The sequence below is a fragment of the Hippoglossus hippoglossus genome, chromosome 14 (assembly GCF_009819705.1).
Source record: "Hippoglossus hippoglossus isolate fHipHip1 chromosome 14, fHipHip1.pri, whole genome shotgun sequence".
Classification (NCBI taxonomy): domain Eukaryota; kingdom Metazoa; phylum Chordata; class Actinopteri; order Pleuronectiformes; family Pleuronectidae; genus Hippoglossus; species Hippoglossus hippoglossus.
This window is the reverse complement of record NC_047164.1, coordinates 9,426,185-9,438,686: the sequence shown is the minus strand read 5'-3', so window position 1 is coordinate 9,438,686 and position 12,502 is coordinate 9,426,185. Positions and strand designations below refer to the sequence as shown.

Here is a 12,502-nt window from a genome sequence, read left to right as displayed (position 1 = left end):
TCTCTCTATCTGAGAGCCCGTTGTTACATGTCACCACGAAGGCGACATGCACGAGCGCTCCTGAGCGTGCACGAGCAAAAAAAAAAGAAGGAAATACTGCAAATTGAGACACAAAGAAAGATGAACCCATCATAAAAAATGTGCAAGCTAAGCAATAACCCTCTTTTACTCTGCACGGTTAGGTAACAAGCAAACCATGAAGAGGGATCCCTCATGAAGCTTCACAAGCAATTTATGGTAAATAAATAATATACAGATGGTTGATTTATTACTTATGAGCCATTGAGCAACTTTTGAATGAAATTAAATTGCTTAACTAATTTATTAAGAAACGAAATGCCTTTGATATAAGCCTTTACGGTAACACATTCACATTTAATGGCCTATTGGAGAGTGAGTGAGCATTGACTTGCCAGTTTTTATCAATGGCAAACTAAAACATGATGGATTATCAGAAAATAAACAGTAGAAAGTGATAACAAATTTGACCTCCATGTTTGCAGTTAAGACATAAATGCTATAGGTCATTAATAAAGAGAAATAGCTCTGATTTGTTACTGCATGTTTTAATTAATACAATCATATGCAATTACAACTGTTAATTAATAGTTGTAAATATTAAGAAGTTGTTAGTAACCGGCTCATATTGCAGATGCCACGCCTTCTTTAAGAGCCTAAAGAAAGACATGTGAATTAAAAGAATTTTCCTCAACCTAAAGCAACAGAAAAGTTTATATTATTAACCTCTATCACAGATTTATACAGCATCATTAAATCAACCATTGGTAAAGCCACTATCACAGCTTTTATAAATGGAGATGATCACATTTTAGACTTTAAGAAGGTCACTATATTCACAAGGTAGTCTTCTGCTCAATAAATGCAGATGCACCTGCAAACTCAGCGGTTTAACAATATGCAAATGAGTCACTTGATTGATCCTTCAATCAATTTGTGCTGTAAAACGTTTTTTTCACCGAGGCAGAAGTAGGATACACTCACACTGTGTCCTCTGACGGTCTCGGCTTTACTGTGTTGCTTCCCTCGTGTGTGTCGGTTCAGATTATCTGACGTCCTTTTCAACTTTTAGATGAGATAACATAATGCTTGTTGTTTTTCTGGTTGGGATCTTGCATCTTTCAAAAAGACGGACTCTCTATTACACTTCTCTTTCTTTAAAGGCTCAATCATCAGTTCATTTAACATATAATTTGGACAGTGATGCCTCTCCTCTCCTCTCCTCTCCTCTCATCAGATTGACCACACCATCCCTAAAGGCTTCGGTTTGTCAGTGCTTGAGTCAGAGATAAATTTAGCTTCATCTGTTAACCTACATTGGCCGGCCATCTGGAAGTAGTTCTGATTTTGTTTATTTCTGTCTCAGACTTTCAGTAATTTATTTCAGGAGACCTACTTTTAACTGACTTTTTAAAGCAGCAATGGAGGTTCAAGATATTTTCTGTAAATCACTGTGTTATTTCATCAAGTATAAGGTCAGAAGAGTTTTCCCACAGATTCTCTTCTCTAACGCTAACATTTGTGACTGCATTCTGTTGAAGATTAATTTGTCCTAAGTGATGCTTAGTCAGTGTGGCATACATATTCATGCTGTTTGTAAATCCCACTCTCAGCATCTTTTATGTGGCCTCATATGATTGAGTTTATTGTGTAACAGGTTTGTGACGTCAAGTCGAAGAGGCTTTTTGACTCCAGCTAAATGAGCTAAACGCTGGCCTTCAGCCATCCTCTCCTCTGGAGGATTACTGATCTGGGACCAGCTGCTCTCTTAGAACAAAAAGTGCCACATGGAACTTAACTGCTCCTGTTCCCAGCCACAGAACCAGCTCTGAGGAAAAGCTTACAGAAGTGCAGGATTAATGCAAACAGATACGGCCCGCACTGGCAACTCCACTGTAAAAGGTACACAGTAGCATATTATATATTTACCTCCGCCAAGGAGATTATGTTGTCAAATTGTTGTCAATTTGTGTTTGTTTGCATGATTATGCAAAAAACTACTAAACCAAATTGCAGCCATGGAGAGATGGGGCTTTGGCTTATAGGAAGGATCCAAAAATGTTATTGCAGATGTAGATTAAGGGAGGCATCAAGGATTTTGTATACCTTTGGAGGTATGCGCTCTACTGAGGGTGATTCTCCAGTTCGGGGTTCTGAGTCAAGCTTCAGTGAACTTTGAATAAACAGGTGAACAGCTCTTTGTGTGGCAGCGGTGGCTCAGATTCAGGGTTCCACTGCCAGTGATCAAATACTGCAGGTCGCTTTTACAGCTTCAGAAAGAAGGATTCAAACCAGCATCACCACGGGCCAAAAAAAACAGCCCATTCCAAACATTCATGTTGACAACGAGTGCTGCACGAGAGTCAGATAACGACTGAACAGATAAGGTGTCAAGCATGTAGGGGTTTAACTAAACTGCCCCCTGGAAAATGCCATCATCTTTTATTACATTTTCATATAAGCCACGATTGTAACCAAACATTATTGGAGACATTGTAACTGGAACTAATTTAGAAAAACCTGACGATAATAATAATTCCTCTGCACTGTGCGCTGGTCTGAGGTCAGCTGTGGTTCTCAGCGTTGTTGAGGGAACATTAACAGCAGAGACATTGACCTCATGAGTCACTCACTGTTGGCAAAACATCTGTGTGATTATACTGTGAAGGAAGGACATTTGTGTACTGATTGATGAGAAGGTGACGTGAAAAACTAGGTTATCGAATTGATCTCAGGGCTGCAACCAGAGTCTTCATCAATTGTTTTGGATCAGTCAATTATACAAATGCTCTGATAATCAATTTGAAGGCAAAAATACACAAGATGCTTTAATTTAATAACCAGTCGCATGACAGTGCAGTCAGGACAGTTTTCTCACCTACATGCTTTAACCTGCTGCCTCTACTCATGTGACGTCAGTGCCCCCCCTCCTCTACCGCTGAGCCATAGTTCACAGGGCTGAGAGAGATGTGGTCCCAGAACACTAATCAGCAGAAAGTGATTTAATCATAACAGCGGCAGAGAACATCTTAATTGTTTTCTTCCCTGTTTTTTTTTTTTCCTGCTGGAGAATCTATAGTTTTCGAGGTGGGATGAGCTTAATGGCTTGCATAATTTTCACTAAAAAGAGAAATGCAACCTTCCCTCACCCGTTTTAAATCATCCTCGCCAATAAGTCTCCACAGGGCTGTGGTTGCCAAGACTCAAGGCCAGCTGACTCGGCTGTCAATCACAGAGATTTGTCCACAGCCACTCCCTGTGTAACTCACACTCTAATCACGCAGCCTTCAATACTCAGGATCCAGCTCAGAGTTTGGCTGATCTTTAACTTGCAGGACCAATGACGGGTCTTGATTATATTGTCGTTATGTTTGATTCTCCTCTGCTGTATCTAAGTGGCTTGAGGCTGATTATGTAAAATTCTAAGATTATATTAAATAATATTTCTCCTTTGAAACGATAATAGAGTTTAAAATCTTGACATATTTGTCTGAATTGATCTAAGGACTAAATCATTCCATTATAAATTGTGCTGACAAGCAGCCAATGTTCCCATAAGTGATATTATGGCATGATGGGAAATTCTAAATCATAACTGTTGTACAAATAAATAAAACAGTCAGAAAGTCAGCAAACCAACTCAGCAATATCTGTGTAAAGTTTGCTAAAATGAGGTAGCATTTATGATTATACCAGACCCAAAATACTGCGTGCATTGACTGAAGAATTAAAGTATCTTATAGATACATTTATGTTTGTATGATGAAGAATATTCATCTATCGATTCTCTGACACTCAGATCAGAGTTTGGTTGAGGTGAAGCTTAAGAAGGGTCCATTTTTGGCCAGTTGTGACGGTTAGGATTAGGTTTAAGACTTATGTCTTACTATCCAGAATCTCCAAATTAGCCCCTGACAGTGTATGAATGGTGGGAGTCATGATTGGCGTGTGAATGGGAAAATCCAACTTGTCCTGTAAAGTGCTTAGAGTGGTCGATAAGATTGGAAGAGCGCTACATGAATAAGTTTGCCATTTATCATGTATGACGTGAAGGAGGGTCCTCACAAATATAGAAGTACAAACGTGGGTGTGTGCGTGCGTGCAAGTTCACCCCATTTGAAACTGTCACGTAAGCCATGCTGAAAAAAGCTGCTTATCAGACAAGACTCATCATGGTAAACAACATGATTAACAGCTGGTAATGTCAACACACACACACCAACACACACACACACACACCAACACACACACACACACGCACACACACACACACTTACCAGAACTGCTCCTCTCACACGTCAACAGACAATATTTGCAGTTGCTCAATTTCCATCGAACAGGACTGAATAAAATCATCTGCTTTCAAACTAAAGCTCTCTCCGTCTTTTCTGTATTCACACACTCAGTATCTGTCACACACTTTGTCCCTGTCCTTATTCTTTCTCTGTCTCTCTCTCTCTCTCTCCTTCTCTCTCTCTCTCACGAATGCAACACATACAGATGTGAACACACACCGACACATACAAACGCACACACTCTGTGGCCTCTCCGGTGGGTAAACAGTGAGTTGTACTTTGGTTCCATCGCCGAGTTCAGGCTTTGGCGCTTCTGTCGAACGCAGACGGATAAGTGACGGCAACGAGATGGCTAGTTTTTTTTTACTGGCCCTTACCGCTGCTTTATTGCTGGAGGGACTGGCAGCTGAAATCACGGAGGAGAACACAGGTAAACTGCTGTATGGATGAAGGGGGTGGGCGGCAGGCAAAGGTCAGAGGCGCAAAAACATATTGGAAGAAGTGGGTGTTTAGGCAGTTTTCATCAGGCCTGCACTCTGACCCAAAGACTTAACGTAATACGCCACTAAAAACCGTAAACAATTATCTAGCCTACACAGATTTGTCTTTGCTGTTTACAAAGTTGTTCAAATAACTTTTCTTTTGGTCCTCTTTTATGTTTGTAGAAGCTGTTTTCGTGTCTCAGCAGGCGGCACACGCGGTGCTGCATCGTCAGCGCAGGTACAACAGCGGCCTTTTTGAAGAAGTAAAGCAAGCCAATCTGGAGCGGGAGTGTAAGGAGGAGACCTGCTCATATGAGGAGGCAAGGGAGGTGTTTGAGAACAATGAGAAAACTGTAGGTTGCACGCACGCGCACACACACACACACACACACACACACACACATACACACACATAATCTATTCTAATACTATAATAAACTCTGATGTTTGTGTTTCTCTTTCAGGATGAATTCTGGGCCGTATACATTGGTACGTCAAGAGAAAGACAAGTTTCTCATTGTTACGCAGAATTCAGAGCGTACAATTAACTCTAAACATCTGTGTCTGTGTGTGTGTGTGTTTCATATTTGTGTGCAGATGGTGACCAGTGTAATCCAAATCCCTGCCATAATGAAGCTACGTGTCAAGATGGAATCGGTTCTTATGTCTGCTGGTGCCAATCAACCTTCGGTGGCAAGAACTGTGAGATTGGTGAGTGGGAAATACTCGAACACGCTTCTTAACCGTATTCTTATACCTGCAATGTAAACTTTTATTCAAAATTTTTTTTTTAAAAACAACCTCAAAAAGGAGATTCATTCTATTTTTCTGCCTGTTTCCAGAGTTGACCAAGCAGTGTTCGGTCAACAATGGTGGATGCTCCCATTTCTGTGGGATGCAGGGGGAGATACCTGTGTGTCGGTGTACAGCTGGTTACAGCCTTGGTCCAGACAGGAGGACCTGTAGACCAACCGGTAAAATTAACATGATAAAACACACACACACACACACACACACGCACACACACACACACACACACACACACACACACACACACACACACACAGCACAGTACTGGTACAGGTGATGTTTAAAAGGTATAACATGATATCTATAACATATATTGCACACTTCACTTATTTTATGTAGCGCAGTGACTAAACAAAAAAAACACATATGTAGCACATCTGTCCATCCATCATCTACACCACTCGGCAGGGGGTCACCAGTCCATCACAGAGCTGATATATAAAACAATACAACCATTCATATTTTACATTTACACCTTCGGGCAATTTTGTCTCTAATTAACTGAAGCTACATGTCTCTGGACTGTGGGACTCCACACTGCACCACTGTGCCGCCCCTATAGCACATTTGCACAAATTAAACCAATCCCAGATGATTGAACAAACTGTAACTACATATTTACACGTGCTTCATCCACTGCAGTCCCACATGGGTTCGACAAGTAAATGAAAACTCTGGTGACATAAACTTCCTCACCCACCGTTAACCAGACCTCAATAGTGATACACAACACAGCAATAAGACAGAAAGCTGGAATCATCTTTCATCCCTCTGGTTGGCCATTAAGGCCGAACCATAAACATTGTGCTGCTGTTTACAGCTGTCACATAAAGTATAGAAATTTACGGTTATTGCTGACAGCTAGAACACTTATCGAGAGCCACACAGAAAACCAGCAGATAACTCAAGAGATAGTTGAGCGGAAGCTTGACTCAAAACAGTGGCAACCTACTGCTGATTGCAGTTAATACATATCTACCTGCACTTCACATGCACAGCTCAAATACTGACAAAATACATCACGGTAAAACCTACCCATCCTCTGAATATCTAAGTCAGGGGGTCTTTTACCCATCTGATATCAAAAAATCCTTTCATTTGTGCGAAAAACACTAGAACTACAGGATTCAAGTGTGGGTAAATCTGCATTTAGTGTAAAACTAGTCATTCAGCATGAGACAAAAACATGACGACTAATCCTTTCTTTTGTCATTTTCTGCACAGGACCCTTCAGCTGTGGTCAAGTGAACTTGTCCCCCAAACCAAACCCCAGGTCCTATGTGAACCCACGGTCATCAAATGGTACAATATCCACTGAACGAAGCCTTAATATCAGTGACCTGCTGCAGGACGACGACTACAATGACGGAAACATGACGGAGTTGTACGAGAGCGACGAGCTCCCTGTGGACGAGTCTGAGCCATCAGACATTCCCGTGGCCTCATTAGTGCACGTGCGTTCGGCGAGGTCCGTCTCCATCCCTGACCCTGACTCCGGTGTACCAAATGTCACTTGCAATCCATTGCTGTCCTGGGGCCTTCCCACACTCCCCACCATCACAGCGAAAGAGAACACTGACCAGAGGATTGTGGGAGGTGAAGAGGCCAAACCTGGAGAGATACCATGGCAGGTAGCTTCGAATGCGAAACCTTTATTTATTTAATATCTGCAACAGATTTATGGAATTTAAATAAGAAAATTTAAGGATTTTACCTTAAAGGGATAGTTCACTGAAAAATAAACTTGCACTTTTTATCTACTCACCACTATGCTGATGGAGGGGTGGGTGAAGTGTTTGAGTCCACAAAACCCTTCTGGAGTTTTCACGGGTAAACTTCGTTGAAGCAGAATACAGCTGAAGTCAATAGTGAGTCCCTTTTCAGACGTCATAAATCAACTGAGCCACTTCCAGTGAATTTTAGGCTAAAAACATGGTGTAAATGATCTCGTTTCGAGACGTATATGAATGTCGGGGCTTGCGGACACTTGGATGACACCAAACAAGCAGTATGGAGGCATTTTATGTTTTTTCTGTTGTTTTATTACATCTGAAGAAGGACTCACCATTGACTTTAGTTGTATTGGAGTCTGCTGCAACAAAGGTTTTTGGTGAACTGAAACACTTCACGTTTTGGTGAACTGAAACACTTCACCCACCTCTCCATCGGTATATTGGTGAGTAGATACTGAGTGAATTTAGTTTTTTCGTTGAACTATCCCTTAGGGGGCCAATAAAAAGATGGAAAGATTGACTGCTGTAGTAATGAGAGAGGACAGAGGGATAGAAAAGGTCAGAAAAGAGGGAAATCCCATTCAAGTTCAGAATTGGGAAGAATGAGGCAGCACGTGTAATAACTAAACACCGAAGCATTTGTGTCTCTGCAGGTGACCCTGATGACTAACCCAGATGCCTCAGGGAAAGTGATGCCCTTCTGTGGAGGATCTCTGCTCAGTGAATCATGGGTGATCACTGCTGCCCACTGTCTGGTGCTGAATGATATCCCTAAAAAAGGTTTCTTCGTCAGAGTGGGTAGGAAAAACTAAATGATATCTGCACACACCCAGGATTTGTGATTTGTATCTCTGGAAAACACTAAACCATAATCTGAAAGGACCCTGTCAGTTATTTGCATGTTTTGTCCCAGTAACTACAAATACTGGGATGTGAGGTATTGTTACTTATAGTTCATGTGTTGAGATAGGTAATCCAACACTGAACATTTACTCTGCGGTTATCAAAGCTTTTTATCTTCCTGTTGTAATGCAGGTGCCAGCAGGGGCTGTTTGTAAACCGCCTTTTTGTTGGAGCATAGTGGGGAGTTCTGACACAGAGAGACTTGAGGGTCGTAATCCTAAAGTCATTACATTCATCAGTAACAGCAGACGACAACTGATAAATAAACCTGCGGGAAATTGAAAAATTGTAAAATGTCCCGAGTTTAGTGCATGTCTGAAAGCAGCTTTAGAGAATTCGAGAAACAGATGCAATAATGCAAAGTAATATCACATAAACAAAAAGGTTCACTGGATGTTGATTGATTTCATTTATCCAACAGGTACTACAGATATTTTTTTTAGCAAATTGTTAGTGAGATTATCGAAGCATATTTTCCCTATTTACAGCGTCATAGCTAATAAAATGGCTTTGTTGTATCTGTTTCTTTCTCAATGTTATTTTGCTTGTTACTTCAGAGGCTGTTAGACCAATCACACACATTACATTACAACATTACATGATTGTGTTATTGTATATAAATGAATGTGTTCTTCTAGGTGAACATGATGTGGATATTAATGAGGGTCCGGAGCGAGACCACAAGGTGGCAGAGAAGCACATCCAGCCTAATTACAACCTTGAGAAGTCGTCATATAACCATGACATTGCGCTGCTGAAGCTCGCCACTCCAGTGGAACTGTCCAACCAGCGACTTCCCATCTGCCTGGGCCCCAAAGACTTTACAGAGGGCTTGTTGAGGGACACCCCCAGCTCCATGGTGAGCGGCTGGGGGAAGAAGGCGTTCAATGGTGTTTTGGCGCGTAAGCTCCAGAGGCTGGAGGTCCCCTACGTGGAACGCACTGAGTGTAAACTGAGCAGCCGGTTCCAAATCACACGCTTTATGTTCTGTGCTGGCTACAAAGATGAGAATATGGATTCGTGCCAGGGGGACAGCGGGGGCCCGCATACCACCAATTACAACGGCACCTGGTTCCTGACAGGCATAGTCAGCTGGGGGGAGGAGTGCGCCAAGTCCGGGAAGTACGGCATCTACACCCGAGTGTCACGGTACTATGGCTGGATCAGTCAGACAACAGGGATTCGAACTACCAACTGAGGAATAGAAACATGCTGCCAGTCAAGAAAGCTAACTATATACCTATAGTTGTTTAAGTAATAATGTAAATTTTTACTTTTCAATAAAATTCAATTAGAAGATCTGAGTATTTTTCATGTTTATATATTATATAAATATAATAATAGAAACCTTGAAGCTTGTCATACTTTGTTTGATCTTGTCCGGTTCAAGCTGGGCAGAGCTGTGGCGACACTTCCATGATGTTAGAAAACTCCAGTGAGGTCAAATCAACATTAGCGAGGCAAACAGTTACACACTGTGACTTTGCTTTCCTTTCAGGAAAGAAGGAATAACTCTTGTTGTGCGTCCTTTGTTCTTTGTCGCAATTTAAACCAACGATCCATCCATCAAACATTCGGCACTGACACCAGCTGACTCACTTATATACTCAGGCATCTGCACAACCATGAGCTGGCACATTCCATTTACAACATATTATTCTGACAACTCACATTCCAATATTTATTGCAACAATAGAACAGGTTAGTGTTTGGCGTCTATGCTCTTATCAAGTCACTCCCCCCGATATGATTACATAGATACGATGGGAGTGATAAGCAAATACTTGTAACCCCCGTCGGAGCCTACAGGTGGATGCTGGGTCGGTGGAGGGGCTGAAGCAACTGGCAGCAATACTGACGCAGCAGCGGGGCAAGCAAAGGGAGTGATGGGAAATGTTCTCTGCTTAAATAGACCGCCTTACAAGGTGGGTGTGTATTATAGATGATCGTGGAGAGTGAGGTCTGTCATGTGATGTATGTCACATGATTGGAGCAGCGCAGCTCGAGTTGCCAGCCTGAACTAGCTCGCAGGCGTCGCTCCATTTAAAATTGAGATTCATATTGACAAACACGATCAAATGTTTACATAAACCGGTAACCAACACCTCACATGTCAATAAAAATATATACACACTCTAAACACATCCATAATAAACAGTTCACACAAATATAATCAGTTAACTGGACAAACCACACACCCCTCCGCGTACTTCCCACTTGTTCTGACCCTCCCGAGCAAAGTTTTAACCCAAACTCCCTGAGAGGACAGAGGTAAAGTTAGTTTGTTTGTTTGATTCTGAATAACAAAAGAATAAAAAAGGGGAAAATCTGCAGACCTGCAAGCTCCCGTTAAAGGATTTTAGGAGTGAGTGACCAAACTATTATTGTCCTGATTCTGCCCTGACCCCACGGAGACTAAAAGACTACTTTGGTTCTGTTTTATGGACTCTTTGGTTCATTGACTGTTACCTGGGTTTCCTTGTTTAGGTTTGTGGTCAGTTGTTTTCCCCTGAGTTCTCTGCTTCCTGTTTTGTTTTTAAATGATGTTCCTTGTGTGTCTGTAGCTCTGTTTCCTGCCTTTGTCCTGTTTCCTGCCCTTGTGATCGTCTGCACATGTTCCTCATGTGTTTCACCTGTGTTCAATCAACCCGGCCTCCCTTGTGTATATAAGTCACTGTGCTTCTCTTTGTCAGTCTGTCCTCTTTCGCTTGTCATCTTGCTCGTATGCGTTGTGCTTTGCTGCTTTGTCCTGTTTCCCTAGTGTTTCCTTGCATGTTGAGTTTTGATCTTTGTTTTTTTGGAACACTGTTTTACAATAAAGGACTTGTTAGTTTTTTCACCTGAATCTGTGGCTCCTGCACTTGGGTCCTCCTGCTCTCCGCCTCCGAGAATTAATCACATCAGTCAGGTTGATTCAAATCCAATAATCCTGTGCTTTAATTTTGGAAAATAATCATATACATTGTGCATTATCATACAGGCTTTCACAATGATTCAAAATATCAAAAAAGTGCAAAATGAGCAGAAGCAGCAAACGCCAGTTTCAGGTACTGTGGACATTTTACAGTCTGACTGATCAAACCCAATAACATGATGTTACAGTGTAAGGTGTGTTTGGTGGATTTCAACGTTTTACATGAAGGAGTGTTACTAATTACTGAGTATCCTTAAGCACACCTTATTTAGATAGTGTGGCATTATGTGTGGCGTTACTTTAATTCTCCAACTGTGGAAATGAATCAGTGTTAGGATTAATGTATGTTACTCCAGGAGGATTAGATTTAAATTGTGCAGAGATGCAGCAAATTCTGCAGAAATCATCTGTCCGTCCAAACAAGATGAGTAATGAACAAAGTGTCTAAAATTTTGCTTTCTTTGTAATTGCAGTCACAAGCTGTCAGTAACGTAAGTAACTACACTATAATCCACAATGTAAGGATAATAGTTCAGTGGGCATTTACAATTCTACACTATAGTTACAGTAACTACCCAAACACTGAGTCCAGATTCCCTGTTGGTGTTAAACAGCAGTATAAATAGCAGTGGGCATTAGCAGTGATTTGTACGTGCAGAGCAGCAAACAAAGAACTGGCCTCATCTCATGGCGACAGTGGAAACTACAACTGCAGCAGAGGAGGACCAGATTTAGGCACAAATCAAAATTCTGCAAATAATACTTCATCAACAGCAGCAAAAGTAAAGAGAAACATGGCAAATGAATCTTTAAAATTCCTGCAAAGTTCATTAACTACTGAACATCACCAGGCAGCTGTGATGGCAGTCACTGTAGATGTCTCCATTTCTTTTCTTTGAGACCCTGATAGCTCAAAGATCTACTACAGCACAGTGCATCTCTGTTTTATTTGTGCAGCTAAAAACATTAACTATGACTCTGCTCCAATGACACCTTCCAGGTGTTCCTGACCTATTGCACTCATTCAAATACCAGGTCGCAGTGACCTTTGACCACTTAAATGTAATCAGTTCATCTTTGAATCCAAGTGACAACTTATTATTGAGAAATTCCCCAGAGGTTGATTTGGGATTTTAAGTTCATGAGGTCAAAAACTTGTTTTATGATGCCAGCATGACCTTGACCTTTGCCCACCTAAGTCTAATCAGTTAATCCGTGGGTCCAAGTGAACATTTGTGCCAAATTTAAAAAGTTTCTATCGAGGCATTCTTAAGATAACGCCTTCAGGAGGCAATAAATAGGTTTGGTGGGATCACTGTTACTTTTGACCTCCAAATTCGAATCAGG

General features: G+C 41.5%; 1 protein-coding gene across 1 annotated transcript in view; it reads left to right on the top strand.

Annotated features, from left to right (window-relative positions):
* Positions 1-4,431: 4,431 nt before the first annotated feature.
* Positions 4,432-12,502, top strand: part of f9b (coagulation factor IXb) — a 32,113-nt gene continuing 24,042 nt past the window's right edge. Inside the window, exons 1-8 of the mRNA XM_034606735.1 lie at positions 4,432-4,743; positions 4,979-5,148; positions 5,260-5,284; positions 5,393-5,506; positions 5,638-5,769; positions 6,830-7,236; positions 7,992-8,136; positions 8,880-9,495. Coding sequence (XP_034462626.1) covers positions 4,662-4,743; positions 4,979-5,148; positions 5,260-5,284; positions 5,393-5,506; positions 5,638-5,769; positions 6,830-7,236; positions 7,992-8,136; positions 8,880-9,439 — 1,635 coding nt within the window. The 5' untranslated portion in view covers positions 4,432-4,661 and the 3' untranslated portion in view covers positions 9,440-9,495. The remainder of the gene's footprint in view (positions 4,744-4,978; positions 5,149-5,259; positions 5,285-5,392; positions 5,507-5,637; positions 5,770-6,829; positions 7,237-7,991; positions 8,137-8,879; positions 9,496-12,502) is intronic.